Consider the following 22534-nt stretch of genomic DNA (forward strand, 5'->3'; position numbering starts at 1 on the left):
TTAACCCAGGACCTCAGGCATGCTAGGCAACCACTCTAACACTGAGCTACATCCCCAGTCCTTTTTATTTTGAGATAGTCTCTAAGTTGTCCAGCTGTCCTCAAACTTGTAGTCCTCTTGCCTCAGCCTCTCAGGTGTGTTTCACAAGACCTGATCCCATTGGCAATTTTTAAAGCTAAAGACCTTCATTAAAATTCATAAGGAACCATGGAATTTAAGGAACTTAGAAATGATTTCTTTTTGTTAGCATGGTTAACCAGAATTTCAGATCAGAGTGGGTGGGTACGCATATATCCCCATAATGGAATGGAAAATAGATAGTAAGGAAAACTATTATTTGTTGTTTCTGAACTGAAAAGTATTTTAGATCACTTTGGTGAGTAAAAGATTCCTCTGGGATTTAAAAAAAAAAAAAAAAGGCTTAACAATGAGACCAGTCTAAGCCCACAAGAAATGTGGCCATTCTAGGTTGCACTGAGCAACACCATCCAATTTGGTTAGTGTGGGTTTGGTTTAGAAAGTTATGATCCTGAATGGAATGCGACAGCTGGTGTGGAAGTGAAATGAGGGCACTAGTGTGAATAGGGGTCACTTACACTGATCCTGGCCTTTCTCTGACAGCATTCTGTGTATTTCTTTTGGATCTCAGAAACCCTAAAAGGGCTAGTCAGCAGAGCAGAAACACCCCTGAATCTCTCTTTATCTGTCTCTATTTTTTTCCTTGCTGTGTTCTGCAAGCCTGGCAGTGTTACCATAGTCCTAGGCCGGAGGCCTAACTCCAGTGTTTTGCCATATCAGCTTCAGCCTCTCACCCCAAACACCAAATAGAAAAGGTATAAAGCAAGAAAGAAAACTAGTTGACATGGCCATGTTGGGAAGGCAAAGTAAGATCCAGCAACTCTGTCTTTAACAGGTTTAAACAGAGCATTAGGTTTAAACAGAAGAAGAATTGGGGGGTGAGGCAAGAGTTATATATAATTAAACAGTTTTGGTCAAACTGTGGTCTGGTTGATGATTTTCTCAGTTCTGGTTCTTCAAGGTGGCGCTGGAGAAGTTTTTATCACTTCAGGAGGTTTGGCAGGATGTTCACCTGTCAGATCTGTGATCCTGAACAGGGTAGTTGAGTTCCAATGAGATGATAGACCATGCAGTTCCTGGAAGGTCTGGCTTATCTGAAAGCTTCTTGGCTCCACTCCAGGAGCCTGAAGTAGGATGCAGCAGTTACTGCCTCAGTATTGAAGAGGGTATTACTAATTTATAGATGTATTCCTTAAAACGATTAACATGTCTGTGCTGACCTGAGCAGTGTCACAAAGTTTAAGGTAATAAAGGAGACAAATACAAAATGAAGGCAAAGATGCCAAGCTATATCTTGCTTCTAGTTACCCACTCGGCATATGCAGGCTCCAGCAAAGTCAGTCTTTTAGCAAAGACAGCCCCTCTGAGTTGCTGTTACAGCACTGCCTTGGGAAGGCCTTATCTAGGGTAAGAAGATAGTGACTTATCAGAGAGCTTTGATATGTGTCCCTTCATTGTTCCACCAGTGATCACACCCAGTGATGCTTTTAGGTTTCTGTCCTGAAGCTACCACTCAAAAGAAATAGGAGATAAAAGTGGGAGATTGGAGCAGACCAACGTGTGGCAGAGTCCCTGCTAAATCCCCTGGTCTTATAAGCCAAAAACCAATTGGGAACTAGGCTTAATGTCAAGTTAGGTAGCATTTGCTAATTTTTTCCCCCAACAGTTAAACGACTTTTCTGTACAATATTGCTTCATTCAGGGCAACTTATCTTTTTACCTGGGAGGAACTTATTTCCATTAGAATTGGAACACTAGCTACATATTTTGCATTTAAAATGTTTCATGTGATTAAATGCTGAAAGAAACATTATTACTTCTGTTTCTTAGGAGTGTGCTCTTCCAACTGATTCTTCTTTTATGCCTGGAACAATGCCTTTAATTTGGAAACAAGTAAGGGAGCTCTTTGATTACCAGGCACACTGTTAGCCGAAACTGGCAGCAAAGTACTGGTAACTGGGCTCAGGAAAGGAGCAGTCTTACATTCTCCCCTCCATCAACTGCTCCCGCACAGACCAGCTACTCAGCAGTGTACAGTGTGATTTATGTAGTGACATGTCCCCTTTTAGCAAGCCTTGTTTCTCTCCCCTGTGTGACACTCTCCTGCCCCTTCCCAGTGTAGTTTTTATCTTAATTGGATGGTTTTTCTCTTTCTTTACAGAGCTATTAAGAATGGGAAAGGTCTGCATAGCAAGAAGGAAGTGCCTATCCACCGTGTTGCAGATATCTCTGGGGTGAGTCTTGTCTCTGAATCAAGCTGTGTAGTAGCTCAGAGGCTCCTGGAGTGTGTGTGTTTATTTGCTGAAAGACTTCTGCTTGTGCGTTTTCTGTAGCTTGCCCCTTTTCAGGCCTTGAATGTGATTTTTTTCCATGGCATCTACTTAGGCTTCTATAGGGATTCTGTTTTATATTATTATGGAAAAATGCAATTCAAACCCTTATTGTGTTATGTTGCCTTTCCGTATTTAACTGTTATGAGCTTAGAAGATACTTCTTCCCAGTTCTATTAAAATGAATTAGCTCTTTTTTAAAATCCTTGTTTAATTCTCACTTAGGAGAGGGAAGTCTTCATGGTGAAAAGTCAAGTATAGGTTTTATGACAACTCTAAGAATTAATCATGATTCCTCAGGAGTTCTTTTTCTCTGCTTGAAAGTGGGAGACAATGGAGAAATGTATGAACATCATTTGAGATAATAGATAGAGATATAGATAGATAATATAGAGGGATCAATGATACAAATACTTCTGAGCTCTCAAAAGCCTTTGTCCAAATGAATTTTTTGCAATAAGGACTTCACCCTTGCACATTTAGGGTCTCTTTTGGCTGAGTAGATCATTTATTAATTGAGTGGATATTTTCTATAAGTACTTATTGAATGCCTACTGTGTGTCAGGAACTGCTCTGGGCACTGAGAATATAACAGTGACCAAAACTAATACAGTCACTATATTCAAGTGGGAAAGGGTAGCAATTGCAGTGTCAGGAGTAGTGACAGCTTCTACAAAGAGAAATAATACTAGCTAAGGTTGGATAGTGAATGGTGCCAGTATTGATTTCTGTCTGATGGCCCAGGAAGGCATCCGAGACACACACCATCCATTTCAACTCCCATAGTCACTAACAGTTAGGAAAGGGATCAGGTCTGAGTCTTGGGTACAGGACCACATCACCTGGGAAGCTGAAAGGGGAGGGCTAGTAAATCTTAGTCTGGGTACTCAGGGAATTTGCCCTGGGCACCTAGAAGATGCATTTAATATAAACAAACGTTTCTAGAGCTCAGCCTGGCCCAGAGCAGTGATGAATTAGAGTATATTATCTTCCTGTTGTGTTCCCAGGCCTGGCGGAATCTTTTTCTTTCGTTCCTGGTGATTGCTTTTTACAAATGTGTCTGGCCAACTTCTCCTTGCCTGGGTGTAGTGGTCCCCTGTTCATTTTAAGCAATAGAACTCTGGTGAGCTTTTCTTTCTTTATAGCCAGTTATCACAGATTGCAGGTTATAAAGTGCTACCATGAATTGGACTTCAGTCAAGAGGTTGAGTCCTCTTTTAAGTGGATGAGATACAGAGCTATACATTCTTTGTGGCTTAGAATCCGGAGATGCCCAGAAACCTTTTGCTATTAATGGCCTTTGAGCCACAGGTGACCATGTTAAGGCCTATAGCAGGTTTGACTTGCCCAGTGCAGTGCTATTTGACCTCTTTTCTCTGTGGCTTACCCTGTTGAGTTACTCTTCATATATGTTAATTTCTATAGGTGTGTGATCTGTTGATCTTAATAGTATTTTCCTAAATATTGTTATTTTGCTAAAGATACTAGAACAATCAAAGTGCAATTTGGGGGCTGTTCAGCTTTAGGAAAGAATGCTATAAATATTTATTTTAGAAGTCACAGTAGAGGCCCCTCTCTATAAGGACTATCTGCCCATTACAAAGCTTATATAAGCCAGGCATGCTGATGCATGTCTCAAATCCCAGGAGTTTGGGAGCCTGAGTCAGAAAGCAAATTTGAAGCCAGCCTCAGCAACTTAGCAAGACCCTTTCTCAAAAATAAAATATAAAAAGGACTGGGGATGTAACTAGTGGTAAAGTACCTCTGGGTTCAGTCCCCAGTACCAAAAAAAGAAAAGAAAAGCTTATATAAAACCCATACTCTGGGATCTTTCCAGAAGCAGAATTAAAACTTAGGGTTTAATTTGTCATTGAAAATTAAAAATATATTAAAAACAAAAAACATTAGTATGAACCAAAAACATAATACCCACCACCAGCACCTTGGAGTTAGGTGCCACCTTTTGGTAGGAGTTCATGTTCTTACTCTGATTTCCCACTGTCAGTGAGATGAGGTCTTAAGGAGGCTCTAGAGGTCAAGTTGCACTTGCCTTAAGTGTCCTCTTTGGAGCTCCCAGTGCAGCATCCTCAAGACCATTATTGAATCTTATGTTCCATCTACCTTGAAGCTTTCTGAATTCTTATTGTTGTTGTTGGTGGTGGTGGTGGTAGCAATGGGTCTTGTGAAACTTGTCATCTTTCTTTTCTTTTCTAATTCCTTTCTCCACTAACTCCCCCTTAAAACTATAACTCATTTTTTGTGCCTATTTTTATGCTCTTTTCCGTCTGGATATTAAAGAATTGGTTTCCTCTTAAAGTTATTTAAAAATAAATGCCAGTTAAATTTCCCTCAGTTACCACATAAATAAAAGAGGAAAGCTTGAGCAAGTGGAAGACTGAGAGTGAAAAAGCTATTCAATTTAAATAGATGTCAGATATGACCTTGTCTGCCTGAATCACAAATTATTCAGCTAAGATTGCAATTTTTTTGTGCCCTCTGTAATAGAGGAGGTTTGTCTTTTTCCCCCTTCTCATCTTCCTGTCTTTCTATCACTGTGTTAAGTATGAGTGTGTGTTGGGTGCCCTTGTGGCATTTAAGTGAGATGTATGGGTTTTCTGCTTCCTGGAACATGCTGCCAATTTTGCTGTCTGAGGGACAGGTAGACATGTGAGGTCATGTGGGCAGACAGCGTACAGCCTGATGGAGAATAAATACCTGGAATAATGGCAATGTAATGGACATGTATATAATGGTTTCACAAAGGTTTCTTAATCTCTATTAAATCTTCAGCTGTGTTCCCCACTGCCCCAGAGTGATCCCCCTCTTAGTTGTAGGTCATGATAAATGGAAGCTTTCGTTGAGCTGACAGAGTATATACTGTGCTGCCAAAATCATTTAATATGAACTATTTTTTGTGCATAATACTCCCCCATCCTTCTCCCTACCCCAGTGCGTATCCTTGGGGGAAAAGCATGCATAAGTGTACACGTTGTCTCCTAAACACACTCAAGAAATGTGTTCTGGAATAGATTGTACTGTGATTGTGAATCAAATAACCAGTCCTAGTGTTAACTGCCTCTCACTTTAGGAACTGAGTTTTGTACCCATTCTTCATATCTCTCCTCTTGCATTTTTCAAAAATTATCTCACAGGGCAAGGGTCACTATATTAGAACACTTTTCTATGGAGATTCAGCAAGTGTAAGGCCTCTTTGGCTGGCTGAGTATGGCGGGAAGTAAGTAATCCAGGCAGAGGGGTCAGAGATGGACAGACCCCTTCATAGGTGAGCCACTGGACCCTGAGTTGGTACAACAAGCAGGACTTCATTAATACAGATGATTTGTTGACACTAAGTTGGTTTTTCTGTAAGATGGACAGAGCCTCTCTATGTATCACTCACTGAATTAACTAACTCCTGTTTGTCTAGGGCTTTGATAAAAACTTGGTCCATCTGTACCTTTGCACCTGTTTTCAGGGTTAGGGTTAAAAAAGTGTTTACTGCTGGCCCAGTAACATAGGTACTGAAAAGGTGGCTACTTTCCTTATTTTCATTTTTGTGGGTAAAGGAAGTAGGAATTACAAGTACTAGCCAATACTGTCAGAGCTATAATAGCCTGGTTTCCTTTCACTTTGGAATGTTCCTGTGTATGTGAAACCAACTAAGAGCTTGATTGACTCAGTTCTAATCTGGCTTGATTTGGAGGAAAGTTCTGGGGTTCTGCTTTACAACATGCATCCACACTTTCATTATTAGTGGGTTTTTTCCCCTTATCTGACTCAACTCCCTCCCTTGCCAGCCTAGAAAAAGCTGGAATGTTCATGTCAGTGGAATACAAGGCTGTTCTTTATCTTGGGTTTATTATTGTTTTTGCTGTAGTCTGCTCGGTAATAAATATGATCTCCTGCAGATACACAGTGTAAAACAGGCAATAAAATGGGGCTGGTGCATGCCTAACTGTTGTTCTGGTAGATCAGACAAATCAATTATGGTTCTCAGGTGAGAGAGAGAGAGTGAGGGAGAGTTCTTCACTCCTCCAGTTGCCTCCAGCTCTGCAAGTGCAGATTGCTTCCTTTATTTCCATTCCTCTTCCTCTTCCGTTTGTATGTGAGTGGTACTCAATGTATATGTGAGTTTTCCTCTCTTTTTTCATCTCTGTTCTTTCTTCTCTAGTATGTGAAGAGTTATGATGATTGCTTGTTTATTAGCTGATGACACAAGAGGATAGGACCTATAACATCATCTTCTAGTCATATTTCTGTAAGCCCTAGGATGGGATCATCTGTCTTTCTCTGAAAATCTTCCTGCCTTCTCATGTGCTCCTAGCAATGCATTTGTTAATTTTACTATAATTTACTCTTCCTGCTGCAGTGCTCACTTGGACATTTCCACTTTGTTACTTGGTTTCTTGCCCGTCTTACATACTAATGTTTTTATGGCTCTGTCTACCTGTGATTGATTGGAGACACTTAGTACTACCGATAGAAATGTGTGTGAGCTGTGGCCTCAACTGATCCAAGGACTGGGTCTGGGGGGTACAATGGTAGGAAGCAAGACTTTGGATTCCTGTTAGTCATGAAATGAAGTGGCCTGGCTCCTTTTATCCGTTTGTCTTCCATTGCTTTTATGCAATGCCCTTCTTCCTGGAGTAATCTCTGTAAGAAAAGTCTTTCTATAACAGTCTTGGAGACCTTTATTGGGGTAACCATTCTGTAGTTCCTCATGGAGTTGGCCTTAATGGAAAACTAAGAAAAATATATATATTCTTTTTGGCTAAAAAGAATTTAAAGATTTATAGCAGCACAATTCACGCTAAACTGTGGAACCAATCTAGATGCCCTTCAATAGATGAATGGATAAAAACAAAATGTGGCATATATACACAATGAAATATTACTCAGCAATAAAAGAGAATAAAGTCATGGCATTTGCAAGTAAATGGATGGAGTTAGAGAAGATAATGCTAAGTGAAGTTAGCCAATCCCAAAATAACAAATCCCAAATGTTTTCTTTGATATAAGGAGGCTGATTCATAATGGGGTAGGGAGAGGGAGCATGGGAGGAATAGATGAACTCTAGATAGGGCAGGAGGGGTTAGAGGGGAAGGGAGGGGGCATGGGGTAGTTAATGATGGTGGAATGTGATAATCATTATTATCCAAAGTATAGGTATAAAGACACGAACTGGTGTGAATGTGTATACAACCAGAGATATGAAAAATTGTGTTCTATATGTGTAATAAGAATTGTAATGCATTCTGCTGTCATATATAAATAAAAAAAGACATGCAAAAAAAAGAAGAAGAAGAAGAATTAAAACAGAAAAAAAAATAGTTTGTCCAATATCTATACAAGATAAAAGCAGAAAATCTTCCAGAGGTTTCATCAGTTAAGTCTGTGTTAATTTTAGTTTCCCTTGTATGTCTTCTGGTCCACTTACTTTAGATTTTCTTATTATGATTATAAAGTTCCTTTTGCTACCTTTTTGTTCTTTTTAATCACATTTATCTGTTGGCATAAAGGTGCCTTCTTTGAGTTTTATTTTTTTAATAGCTCTACCTTCTCTTTTTCTCCTTTTAGTCCTGCATCATGTTCTATTGTGCAAATGCAGTCCACAGTTACTGTATGGATGGACCAAGGTCAAGCCCTGTGGGTTTCTGCAACCTTGAGGGGTTGCCTAGTGCTGGAGCTCTAGTCACATGCTAGCCGTGGGCTCTACTGCTGGCCTCTGCATTTGCTGCCCTGGGAAAACCCTTGGAACTCAGAAACAGCTGACTCGTTGTCTCCTGCTTGTGCTCTCCAGAGCAAGGCCTATATGTTCCATAAACAAGGGTTGGTCCCTTGGGTGGAAGCTACGGGTAGTAGGAGTATTGGGTTCTTGGGCACATTTGGTAGCTCAAATTAATGCTCATTTAGGAGAAGGTATTTCTCTATATATTCTTTTCTTCTCTGAACCAAGTTTTTGTGAACTCTAGTTGGTCCCTGGCATGGGGCTTAATTGAGAGATTGGCTCTGCAGCTCTGCAGCATGAGGCACCAGTGACAAGTACCCATGATGCCTGAGTGGCAGCTACCTTAGAAATTTTTCCCAGACTGTGGAGAGAATCTGAGGCTACCCCTTTTCCTTTCCTTTCATTTTCTTTTTCTACCTCTTTAAAACCTCATCTCTGCAAGAGCTGGTTGTTACTAAGAAAACCTTGATTATGTCATGGGTTGATATCAGCCAGTTGCATTCTTGCCTGTGTGGCAGATGGCATTGCTTTTATCTTTGGTAGGTGGGGTGGTTGTCTATAGTTCCTTTCAACCATTTGAGTCCTGCACACTCAATTCCTTTTTTTTAAATCTCCCTCTTTAATTTCCCCAGAACTTCAGGGGTGACCCTCTCTTCTAATTAAATCTGAAAACATTCATGATTTCCATGGGAATCTTTTTCATGATTGCATTTTAGCATTTATCACGATCAATGATTACAGTGTTCAAGTACTTCTTATAAAGTTTTTATCTGCTTTTTGACTGAATTGTATTCTTCTTGTGTTGTTCTGTGCACACTGTAGGGCGCCAAATTTAGGACATGATCTCTTGTGTTTATTTAGTTGGAAGTATGAGGAGAAATTGTTTAAGACTCTGAAATAAGCAAGAAGATTGCTGGATGTCTTTATTTTGGGTGCTGCCTTTAAACCCTTTGGGGTTAAGTGATTCTATGAGTTCTCTGTTGATTTTGTCTGAACTATTTTGCACCTTCCTAGAGAGGAAATATAACTTGTAACTTGTGAAGGACTGATGGTGATGCAAATGATTCCTGTAGAAATGTGGTCCTTAGCCAGGTGCAGCACACACCTGTAATCCTAGCGGCTCAAGAAGATCAGAAGTTCAAGGCCAGCATCAGCAACTTAGCCCGAGACACTGTCTCAAAATAAAATGACTTGGGATATAGCGAAGTGGTAGAATGCCACTGGGTACTACAAAAAAGAGAGAGGAAAGGAACGAAATGTGCTCCTTTAGAGATACATTGATTTCTGTCCTGTGAGACAAATGTATTCAAAGTTAACATTTTTATAGAGTAAAAATTAACAAATTTATTTTAGCATACTTAGTGACCTATGTGTGTCCTATGAATCTTTGTTTCCTTCATTAACAAGTGAATAAAAAAGAAATTTTTGACATGTTCATTTCATATTTGTATACAAGTCATGATTCTATGTTTTTGAAAATTACCTTTCAACAATGGAAGCAATTTCAGAATCAAGAAAGAAATTTTTTAAAAGAATTTATATCAGTGGCAATAAACGTTTATAGGATTGCTGGGCACTGTGGTGCACACTTGTACTTCATCTGCAGAGTGTCTGATCTATACTGTTTTGGTGTCTGCCATTTTGTTCACCATCAGGCTTTTGTTGTGGAAAATTCAGGCACCATAGCAGATAACCTTGAGGTAGGGAACTTGGACATTGAAGACAGGGCACAGAATCTTGACCTTTGGCTGTGTTCCAGTTCTGCAGACATACCTCTGGGGACATTTGTTCAAGCAACTTGCCCAGGGGTGGAGCACTATTAGAGACAAAGCTTCTTGTGTGTTGCTTCTTGTAGCAAAATCATCTTCCTCCCCATGTACTCAATAACCTTGATATGTCACTACCATGAATTGTGTCATCAGGAAGTTTTCTGCTAGAAGAAATAGTTTTTTTTAGCTTCCTTCTGATTCCTTGATCAACTGTGGCTTCACACACAGGAGTGCATGCAGATGAGCTCCTTAGCAACAGGGTCCTAGCTTCCATAGCTAGGAAGAAAGCCATAACCTTTCTTTGTGCAAAGAAAAGAGCAAGGAAATTTGAGAGCACCCAGGAGCATCTTCTCTGAAAAAGTGGCATCTCTTTCCGAAGAAAGTTGACTATAAGTGCAGATTTTGCTGTCATTCTGGTTCGTGCTCTTCTGTTTCTTCCCCATTCTCTGATTGCATGTGGATATTGCTTTAAGATTCTATTTCATGGGTTCAATTTGGTTAAATTGAGCCCATTACAGGCTTAGCTAAATGAACATAAGGGTATTTTGAAGGCAGTTGATGACATTCTCAGTTCCCAGGTTGAGGTGTGTGATTGGGTTGTCCGAGCTAGCCCCTGACTGCCAAGTGATGTGATACAATTTGAAATATTTGTGTACAGCTAGGGCTTCACTCTCCACTTCACCACCATAGCACTACTTAGCCCTGGATTGAACTCATTTTGTCCTGTGGCTATTGCTTATGTAAACATTTCAAAGTAAGTCATTTTACTAGCATAGACATTCTGCTTACTTGTATTTTAAGCCTTTATTTAGCATGCTTCCAACATATTCCCTACAGAATATGTCATACAAAATTTTGGACACTCTTTGCAATGTTGACATCCAGAGCTCTGGGTGGCTTTGGAATGCCCCACAGTTTTGTGCGTTTGTTCTTCAGGAAATGGTATTCTCCAAAAGAAATTAAAGAATTCCCATGACAGTACGGGATTCAGAAGGTACTTGAGGATATAAGCTGTTACCACAGTTTCTAATTAGGAGGAAGACCCAGTTCCATTAATTGGACACTAGTACAAGGTGCCCAGATACTTCCCCACAGCAGAGCCTGTTTTTCTTTTATATCGTATTCATCTATTCCACTATTTAAGGTTCTCAGTCTGTTGGCTGACTCGTATTAATTAGCATGGGTGGAATGGCATTTCTTTTCCTTTTGGATTGCTGGAATTTTCCCCTCTGATCATGTCTTCCTCCTCTTTCAGCTTATGACTCTTCCATTTCTACTTTTCATCCCCACTGTCCTCTGATCGTGCCCTTCTTCAGCACTTACATTATCATATCACCATGATTTTGCACATGTTGCTACCTACATTGGTGGGCTGCACAGTGATTTTTCTTACTGGCTTCTAAACTAAGAAAGAAGAATCTTTTTTATATTTACAGTGCCTAGTTTAGATTGATTTGCCAAGTGATAAGCTCCAACAGAATGAACTTGTATTTGGAGAAAAGTGACCTGGTTCCAAGTATAAAACTAACTGTTCCGGGTAGTTATCTATCAAGGGTCAGGCTAGTAAAAGCATACAGCAGAAAGGATGCAAGTATTCTAGAATATAAGCAGCAATATAGACATTTGATTAGCAGCATGGGCTCTAACATCAGACCACGGTAGTTCAAGTTGTGGCCTCATTACTTATTGCTTTGTCACCAAGGAAATTTAACCTCTCCATGCCTCCATTTTCCCCATCTTTAAAATAGGTGTAATCATGGCACTTCCCTCCTGAGATTGTGGTGTAATTGAACGAATTGATATGTGCAGTGTGTTCAGAATATAATAAGAGCTCAAAAGAGAGCAGTGGTTGACATTGTATTGATTATTATTAAATTGCTTAGCATTCTGTCTACCACACAAAAAGTCTTCTGTGGATGATAGCTATCGTCATCATCTATAGTATTTCTATTCCAAACTTCTTATCCAATTCAGGGCTCAAATCATACTGCTTCCTCTCCTGAGCTTTTATGATCTCTCTGTCTCTGATTTGACATTGAACATATGCCATCTCTGGCTTGTTTTTTAAATGCATTTCCTATGTTGAATCACTGAACGGATGATCAAACAATAAGTATTTATTGAGAGCTTTTTACATGCTAGACACAGTGCTGGGTATTGAGGATATGATATTAAAGCAGACAGATGTAGCCTTTATAGGGCATACACAATTTGTTATATAATTACAATGGCGATGCCAGTACAAAGTCCTGTGAGAGTACATACTGATGATCACACTTATTATAGGTTGTCTGAGGGTTGAGTAGATTCTGGCTAGAGGTATAACCATGAAGGTAGAAAGATATTTGAGATCTAGATTGGTAGAAGAACTGGTAGAAATGGGTAGTTAGTTTGCCTGGGAGTCAAGGAAGGGAAGTAAAATCAGGTAAGTAAATGTCTGGCACAGATTGCCACCTGACAGTGGTGCTCATTTTCTCATATGATAAACACTGACCCAGAGAACTAGTAATTTCTGAACACGTTTAAATTATAGCACTCATGGGCTGTTCAAATGGTCTGTAACCCAGAAAAGTGGCCTGAGCTTTATGCATGAATTTAAGACTATTGGACACACAGATGTGAGTGTATAAAATGGCTTGAGCATATTAAGAGAGAAGAATACCTAGACCAACTCCTCTGTCTCCAAAATTTAACCATCATATATGGATGGGGAGAGTCATTGTCAGAGAAACAGGTTGGTGCCCAAGCTCACAAAGGAAAATCAGTGGAATGTGATAATTCAGAATCAGAGGAGAAAGAGTCACATTACATGAGTTGACTCCACTGCTTCAAGGTCAATTAAGGTAAAGATTGAGACCTGTCAGGTGGACAGTTAGCACTGCAGGTCAATGCTGCCCTTAGAGAGTTTATGTGGGATGAAGAAAAGTGGAGGTAGGGAAAGCTAAATATCTCCCTATGTGGATTAGCAGCAGGAACTGCCTTACTTATCTAAACCTGTAGTTTTAGGAGCTTTCTAACAAGAGTAAACTTTTTCAGGAGCAAATTTATGAGTGTTCACAATAATGATATCTGTGTAGTTTGGAATGTGTAAGGACACCTTGAGATCATTCATAATTACCTATTCACTGATGGGGAAGGAAATGAAAATGATATGAGATCCTTGGTGAAATAAACTTCCCTTGTCTTGACCAAAGCTCTTTGTCCCAATTATCTGCCCTCAATTCTAGATCCTCATGCAATGTCTGCACATAGTCATCTCATACCCAAATTGTGAAGCCCTTGGGTAAGAATAGGGTATTCTACTTTTGCCCTAGAAAGAATTTGGAGTCCCAAATGCCCCCAATGCTCTGCCTTAATAGCTACATCCCGTCCAAGATAGGGGAGGAAAATAAGCTATATATTTGATACTTTATTCAAGTAGATACGTACATTGTCCTTCCCCTGTTATACGTTCTAATTACCCTGAAGATATATTTTTCTGTAAGTAGATGTACAGCTGTTTAAGCCTACTTACTATTGCCTATTTCCCATGTCTGCATGGAATCCTGGGAACACTTTATTATTGGCTCTATGCCGAGCCTGACTTTGGGGGCATTTCACAACATCCTGCTATTTTATTAGGAACACATTTTTTCTCACATCGTACCAATATGTAGTTTTGTTTGTGTTGTATTTTCTTGGGTCTAAATCCTAATTATCTGCACTAAACTTTTATCCTTAAGAGAAGGGCTACTTCGATGTCCTTAGCACCATGAAGTACTGTGTTCAGATCTCCATTTGATGGAATCATGGAGTGAATTTCATATCAGCTTCCAGTCAATGTATTTTACAGACTTTGTCATAACATAAATAATATCTATTTGTCTCAAAATGTAAAGAACCTAATTCATTGTAGAGAATGATGAATGTTGACTCTGAAAAACTGGAGGGGCAGTTATCTGATATAAAATAATTTGTAAGTTTATCTGGGCAAAGCTGAATCAGCCTTCAATGTTACTGTATTTTCTCCTTTTTAAAATAATAACTTACACATTTTTTTCTTACACAAATTTTCTGCAAAAATTTAACTATACAGTTAGTTCCTAGGAAAGCATCTGGCACAAGATGCTTAGCAGATATTGGTGGATGAGTGGATGCTGTAAAATGCTGTACTGGAATTGCTTTAATCCACCTTTCATTGTTGGATGTAGGGGGCTTGGAGTTGTTTTTTCCTATGATAAACAACCTTCCTCTAAATTGTTATTTTCTTTAAACAATTTCTGAAAAAGACACCTAGGCTAAAGAATAGCATATTTTTTAATTGGATGCATTTTTTTTTGTTCTTTAAAACAATGACCATCTTCAGTTTTAATTAATAATAGATTTCTACCGTAATAGTTGGCATTTTTTTCCATGCTGAGAAAACTGGAACTGTGTCTTCCAATTTGTTTATTTTTTTTACTATTAGAAATATAGGGATTTAAAAAAAAACTGATTACACACAATAAAATATGCTGCCACTTAAAGTTTATTGGACCAATACTGGTAGATATGCAGTCAAAATGATATTATAAGTACAGTTGGCCTTCCATATCTGTGGGTTCTATGTCTATAGAACCAACCAACTGTAGAGAGAGTATTCAGTGAAAAAATTGCATCTATACCCATCTAATCTTGACTACTATTTGTTTTAATATTTTAATTTTGTCCTAGATTCCTTGCTGACATTTTTTCTTTCTCCTTTTCTGAAGTTGCATTCTTGTCTGGAGTGGGGCAGAGTTTTGCATGGCATCAATTTCCTTGCCCCTGAGTTCTTGATTTGCCCATGAAATGAAAATGTATGCTTCATCAGACCATCTTTTAAATTGTTTATTCTGCACATTTTATTTTAATTATCTCTCAAGCCATTTTCTGATCTATAATAAATTCTTACCTTTTGCCTATAGAGACATTGGAAGTGATAAAAATTGATCTAAAACTTTTAATGAAAAAATAGTATTAGGAGCTGGGGTTGTGACTCAGCGGTAGAGCGCTAGCCTAGCACGTGTGAGGCCCTGGGTGCGATCCTCAGCACCACACACAAAAAAAAAAGGTATTGACAACTACAACTAAAAAAATAAATATTGAAAAAATAGTATTACATTCTTGTAAGTTATTTTTGAGTCCTAGTCTTCTAATTGCTATCCAGAGGTGTAGACTCTAGTTGAGGTGCTTTCTTGCATATTATCATTGCCATACACTCTAGATAAGCTGTCTGTAGGCTAGTCTCATGTCAGTTCTAAAATATAAGCAAGATATCTTTCCTATAAAGGATAAGAGAGTAAACTGAGAAAACACAGGCATGGATGTAGGAAATACCATCCAGGAATGGGTTTGGGGGGAACGCGTGGCAGCTACTATTACAGAAGTAAGCAAGTCAATTGAAGAGCCCTTGGGAAGTGCTACAGCAAGGGGGCTTTTCTTTTCAAAATCACCATATGAAAAACAGAGTTTCTAACCAAAAACTGTAATAATATTCTGTTGAGAAGTTAGATTTTGAAAAAATGAGAAAAAGAATGGACCGTTTGGGAAACTTTCTGGATGCCATGAATTGGTAATGAATGAGACGAGACTTGCACATGTTGTGTGGATTAGCGGGCCTGATGAGGACCATAGGTGTGGCACCTTTGTCTCTGCCTTAATTGCTACATGGTGTCCAAGATAGGGGAGGAAAATTGAAGATAGGACGGAAACAAGCTATATATTTGATACTTTATTCAAGTAGATACTTACATTCTCCTTCCCCTATTATATGGAGAACAGATATACCATCATCTGTGATTTCTATTCTTCCAAAAAAAAAAGTATTGTAGAATAAGCCAAGGGCATTATATTTCCTGTTGATGATAAAATGCAAATTTTACCACTAAAAGGCAATTACTTCATTTCTAAAGGTTAAATTGAGTGGTTCTCACAGCATAATTTTAACTGGTTAAATTTGGGAAACTGAAAGTCATTCAATAAAAAGAACAGTCTCTAAACCTGTGTAGAATTTTCACTTGATTGAGAATTGGATATTATTTTATTCATCTTAAACTGTATCACCTGATTTTCTTTCCAAGTAGGAAAGACCTGTCTGTCAATAGACATAAGTACTTAACAGAACTTTGTTCTTATTTGAACAAAGCATGTCCCCTTAATGGCTGTTTAAGGGTGACATCATGATTCTCATGCTTTCCTTTTAGTCATTGCCTAATAATTGAGACTTTCTAATGCTACTTTTAGGAAAACAAATCTTTGGTTAGGTTTTGTTTTGTTTTTACTGTGCTCTAACCCCTTACTTTTTCATCTATACCACTTTCTGCTTAAAACTTTCTCATCTGCTTAATATTTTAAGTACTTTAAAACATTTAGTACCTAATTATGTTAAAGTAGTTGGTCTAAACCATAATTACTGAGTGGTTAGTTTTGAACTTGTCATTATCTCCCAGGTTTCTCAGAAAAAAAGCTTCCTTTGGGCTGGGGATGTGGCTCAAGCGGTAGCGCGCTAGCCTGGCATGCGTGCGGCCCGGGTTCGATACTCAGCACCACATACAAACAAAGATGTTGTGTCCACCGAAAACTAAAAGATAAATATTTTAAAATTCTCTCTCTCTCTCTCTCTCTCTCTCTCTCTCTCTCTCTCTCTGTCTCTCTCTCTCTCACACACACACACTCTCTCTCTCGCTCTCTTAAAAAAAAGCTTCCTTAAATTAAAAATTAAAATATTCACTTTTCTTTGTACAACAGACATTTTGTCTTTTATTTTTAAAATTAAGGTATAACATATATAAATAAAATAAATAATTTTTAACATCTAATTCTTTGAGTTTTTACAAATGTGCATTTTGAGAAACATGTGTACATGTAACTTGTCACTACAACAAAGATAATATTACTGTTCTATTATCCCCCAAATTCCTCCGTTTCCTTGAGAGCCACTCGTAGTTCCTGACAACCACTGATATGTTTTCTGACCCTGTAGTTGAATCTTATTTGTTTTGTGCTGCTGGGGATCAAATCCAGGCTTCACTCATCCTCAACAGTGCTGTACCACTGAACTATACCCTCAGCTTCTGTAGTTGAACCTTTTCAAGAATGTCGTGGAAATGGAATTGTGTATTTGCAATTCATCCATTTTTACTATAGAATAGTATTACACAGTGTGGTGCTCTAGTTTGTTTTTCCCAAGTTGCTGGATATTTAGGTTACTTCTGGTTTTGAGTAATTACAAATGAAGTCCATGCCACATTCTGGGACCTGTTACACGATTTGACTTTACTTTAGTTGGGTGTGGTGATTGTCGGTCAGCATGCTGCTTTGCATATTTTCATTCTAAGCCAAAAGGTGCCTAGTCCTGCTTTCTTTTCTCAATATTACATGTTGTGGAAAAGAAATAGTTGTTGGACAGAACTAACCAAATGAAAATATATATAAACGCCTGTCCTTTGTAGAATCCTGAGAGAAGACATACTTTTAAAGCTGTAGAAGGTGGCCTGGGGATGTGACTCAGTGGCAGAGCGCTTGGCTAGCATGTGCGAGGTCCTGTGTTCAGTCCTCATCACCATCACCACCACCACCTCCCTTCTGGGAGTGGGGGGAAAGTTGTACAAGGTTTAGTTCCTTTCAAGTCTGATAGAAGAGTAATTTTTTCCCTCCACGTGTTGGAGATGAGGCTCCACTTAATTGATGTTTCCCAACTTCCGTCTTCCCTTGGGCTGTCCTTATCTTACAAGTTCCCTATTGGGAATTCTGCTTAGCCAGGCAGTCCTCCTAAATAATGGGTAAAGGGGTAGAGTGGGGAAGGGAAGTTGTTCTATCTTGAGAGCCACAGGTTAGAAAGCTGGCCTCCCAGACCCTGTGCTTTCTTCCAACTCAGTGCTCCTACAGATGTCCTTTGGGTTCCTGCTCCCAGGAGTGGGGCCCAGGCCTGATAGCTATTTCTCCTACACTCTGAGGTGTTGGAGGCCTGAGTGAGGTACTGTGCCAACTAAGTAAACAGTGTGAGAAACTGTAAGCCACAGACAGCCTTTAATAAGAAATTATTGATGACTTAGATTCAGCACCTTTAAAAAAAAACCAAAAACCTATTATAATGTTGTTTGGTTTTGTTTTAGTCAGTGTTTCCTCCAGGGTTTTTCCTGTGTTCGCTTCATTCCTGCTAAACATGCAGCTTGTGTCATTTGCACACTCTCCCTCTCAACCCCCTCACACACACCTCACCGTGAAATATTGATAACCAGCCAAGGAAAGGTTGGACTCAAGTTTTTAAGTGCTGTGGTAATACTGGAGCTGGAACGCATTCCCAAGTGTTCCCCCCACCAAGGTCCCATTTATCTCAAGAGATTGCCATACCCTACAGCTGGCTCCTCACAGAGCATCATAAACTCATTTCTGTGAATGAAAATGTCTCGTATGGCCCTGGAGCCTGGTGTGTGGAAAAGAGGAAGAGTGTGGAGTGATGTATGACTTTTCTGCCTTTCTGGTAGAGGATACCATTGTGATTTGTCTTTTCTACAGCTGCAGAAGTAGTTCCCCTTGTCTGTAGAGCTCTGTAAAAACAGATATCTATGGCAGTAAAAAATCACGATATACCTTAAAATGAAAGAACACATTTGCTTCAGTATCCTTAGCTATTATTTCTGATCTCCACACTCTTATCTGTATCTGTCCTCTTGTTCACAAGGATTTTGCTGCTTCAGCATTAAGGTTGTTTGGACCCAAGCAGCATTGCTCTGTAGTCCTTGAGCCTGGCCCTGAGGGAACCTAGCAGCACAGTCAGCTCTTACAGGGAAGAAACATTCCAGGGTGGGCACTAGAGAACATGGTTGTACCTCAAGGGAAGTTCCTCAGGGTGGACGGGCCTCTTCACAGTTGAGTTTCTCAAGTGCTATAGAGGACTCCTATGGTAACATAATAAGCTCTGCATGTATTTGTTTTTACTTCTTTTTCCTATGATGTTAATCAAAGAGTGATTGTGATGATGAGAACTCATTAGTGAGCTTCCTTATTAACAGTTCCCATTTGAGGCTTGCACATGATAATCCTGAGTGGTTAATTGTTAACTAATAGGTTTACTGTGTTCCCATTTCCCTGTGCTGCTTTGAGTGCTGCGATGTTTGCCTTTCATCAGTTCTTTCTACTTTGGTGTCTACCACATAGGAATTTCCAGCAGAAAAATCATAGGATTCACTGTGCTAATAACATTTATTGCACACCAACAGCTTCAAACCCTGTTCCAGAATTTTGAAGAAAGAAGTTTAATTTCTGTAAGGTCCGCTCCTCTAGGATGCAAGTGATCTGGTTGTCCGAGTCATGTTCTCTCAGCAGCTTTGTCCTATACCTGCTGTGTAAGGACTATTTTCCTGGCTCTCTCCAGCACCCCCTCCCCCAACTTTCCCATTCTTCCCAAACCTGGTTGTTCATTGTAAAAATTATTTTTACATGCCTTTGTAAACACAGAAAGGTATTTTGCCAAGAAAAAATGTAGTCTAGCTACAGAGGGGGCTTCTTATATTCAACAGACAGGTGTGATGCACCCATATTTGGAAAGAGATTTGGACTGACAAGCTAGAAGAGGGGCAGAATGGGAGCATTTAATTAAGGTCTCTTTATAACTTTTGCCTCTCTCAGAGGTTCACCCAGCCTTTCTTGAGGGTCATTCCAAACCCTAGTCCTCTAAATTTCAGGTATAGATATTAACGTGCTTTGAAATGAAGTCACCCCAGGCACATTTGTTGCATCATTACTTTCTCAATTTCAAGGTGCATTGAGGAGGCAGAAACATTCCTTAAAGAGATGCCATCCACAATAGCAAGTTAAATGTGGCTAATGCAACCTTAAATTAGCTTTTCTAAGAGTACAGGAAAATAGTTATGTATGGGTTTGTTGTGGAGCACAGGTAATGTGAAAACTACCAGTGTAACAAAAAGGACTTCTCTCCTCAGAAATACAGTTGCTTCTTGATTATTTACACCAGTGGAGGGGATTATTGGTATAGATAACAGAAAACCATAGCTAATTTATCTTGAAGGCTTTGAGTGGCTTCTCAAAGCCTTAAGCCAGTATATTACCAGGGATCTGTGGCTATAGATCCCTAGACCTTATATGAATGAACCACAAAATAGGGAGCCTAAGGGTGAGAGTCTGCTAAGCAGAAATGAGCATTCATGTGATGAGCATCAATGTTATTTCTTTGCGTCTGAGACCTTTAATAACTTTGAAAAATACACTTGGGTGCTAAAATTACCTAAAGATACCTTTAATTTCATTAAATCTCAGTCGTGCTTTCAGGATTATTGGAGGGGGATTTAAAATATATTAATGAAATCTTTTGAACTTTTTTACTTTATGGTCCTTAATACCCAAGTGACATCATCAGTTTTTCAGGGCCTAAACTGGACTTTTGTTATACTGAGTATAAGAATCTGAAGTACATTGCTACACTTGCACAGGCTCGTCAGAAGGCAAATTACTTAACAACATTCAGGCAGTTTTATAATAATAAAATCAGAATTCCTAAAATAAGTTATTTCTGTGACTTAATTAGCAGGGAACGATTTATGGCTACATCGCCTGAGAAAACTTGCCAAACAGTATTTTTCACTTGAGTCATTGAAGTAAATATTAAATTTATAAAATTATATTATTTTATGAGTTTTTATATGGAAAAGGAACATGCCAAACAGAGAAGTGCTTGAGTTTACAAAGAAAGACAGACACCCTTGTGTGACTGCAAATGAGGTTTGAAAGAGCTGATATCTTTTGGATTTTACATTCAGGTTAATTGACTTTATAAGACCTTTTATTCTTTAAGTTCTGTCAACTTGGATGAAATGTCTATACTTCCTCCTATTGGATGGTCTGTGGACATTTCATCTCATCTAAGCCTTTGAACACTTGCCTCAAGAAGACTGGGAGTTCCATGTCTTGTCCTATATATTTTTTATCTGGAAACAAACATGGCTAGTGCTGGTATGCTTTTAAAATTTGCTTTTGTCTTTGGCTTTTGCTTCTGATCTCTACGGTAGTCAATGGCATGTCATTTCTGGAAGATGGCTATTGGGTTATAAGTACTCAGAAATGTCTGTGGACTTTATAGCAAAGAGAGCAATAAGGTCCCTTTGATTCTCGTTGACTATTCTCAGTCCAAAGCAGTTGCTCTCCTGTTAAGTAAATAATACTTTGCCTACCTACTTTGGGAATTTAGCAAAAAGGGAAAAGGGTTTGCACATGTTATTGTTATTCCTGTAAGCGTTTTGTTCTTTTTTTCTCAGATAAATACATCTGAAAGACAGTGAGGACCACAAGTCTATTTCTGAAAAATGTAAATAACTATACTCTTGAAGAAAAAGGCCTTCTCTTCAGAGACATAAGGTTGCCTCATGATTTGCAATAATCAATTTGATAATCATTGTTGACTTACTGGCTCAGCTCATGAATAATGTCCCAGATTTAGACTAGTATGGCAAAAGGATTTTAATCAGGTAGTGCTTTTGTTCCCATGGAGCATTTGTCTTGCTTGACTGTTCTGGACTTAAGCCAACTGCCAGAAAGGCATTTTTCCTGCAGTATATGTATAGTAGAATATGTGTTGCTCAAGTGTTCAGTGAGGAAGTTTTGAACCCACTAAAGCTCATTGTTAGCTTACCTTCTACCAGTGTGCCACTAGGACCTCTGAGAATGGATGACTGTCTCTCCTTTTATCTAAGAACCTGTTTGAAGGGAGGGATGAATCTCATTACTCTAAATATTGTTTTTATCCCAGCCTACTTCACTGATTCTGAATGAGAGAGCCCCTTTGGCTGCTGTGAAAATACTTGATGGCTTGTTAAATTTTCATTATCTAATGTACATTAATTTAGATACAATAGCTCTGTTGCTAGGAGAAGAGTCAGAAGGGAAGAGCTCGGCTGAGTGCAGGCTGCCTATGTCACAGAAGTCAGGAGTGTGTGCAGGACTTGCTGTCCTTGCAGGGAGTTTTCACTTCTGCGGGCTGGGCTCAAAACCTCTGAAATTCTGACATCCAGTGACTATTCCCCTAGCATATGCCATGTGATGTTTCCATGCTTGCTCACTCTATCATCTGTTTAATTAGCTCGAGAGACTAAAAGGATTTGAAGGCCCTTAACTCCTATGTGGTTGAGAGCTCATGAGTTTCAAAATGTCCATGCTTGCTACTCTGGAGAGTAGAATGCATGGAATATGTGTTGATGCATAAAAAGAGTTCAGAAAGTGCTAGGCGGTTTTATTTGTTTGTTTTGTTTCTATAATAATTTGTGCTGACATGTAGTGGTGTTTGCCTTCGTGGAACACATCCTACTGTTACCAATTTCCCTGAGTAGAAAGAGAATACCCTAGGGTCCACCTCATCTCCAGAATGCAGTCGCTGTGCTGGTGCCCAAAGAAGGCCAGGCTCAAGGTTAAGAAACAGGAGCTCAGAGTCTTAGATAATCTGTTCAAGATTTAAGATGGACTAGTTTTGGTTTCCTGAGAAGGGCTTTAGGGGCTGTGTAATACAGCCGGAGTGTCATCTTTTCTTTTCTTTCCTTTCCTTTCCTTTCCTTTCCTTTCCTTTCCTTTCCTTTCCTTTCCTTTCCTTTCCTTTCCTTTCCTTTCCTTTCCTTTCCTTT

The 22534-nt window shown here is 39.1% G+C and overlaps 1 protein-coding gene across 1 annotated transcript in view; it reads left to right on the forward strand.

Annotated features, from left to right (window-relative positions):
* The window catches only part of Snd1 (staphylococcal nuclease and tudor domain containing 1), a 411985-nt gene that overhangs the window by 239963 nt on the left and 149488 nt on the right, over positions 1-22534 (forward strand). The window contains exon 14 of the mRNA XM_015488306.2: positions 2240-2312. Within this exon, the coding sequence (XP_015343792.2) occupies positions 2240-2312 (73 nt within the window). The remainder of the gene's footprint in view (positions 1-2239; positions 2313-22534) is intronic.

This window comes from Marmota marmota, unplaced genomic scaffold, assembly GCF_001458135.2.
Source record: "Marmota marmota marmota unplaced genomic scaffold, marMar, whole genome shotgun sequence".
In the NCBI taxonomy this organism is placed as follows: Eukaryota; Metazoa; Chordata; class Mammalia; order Rodentia; family Sciuridae; genus Marmota; species Marmota marmota.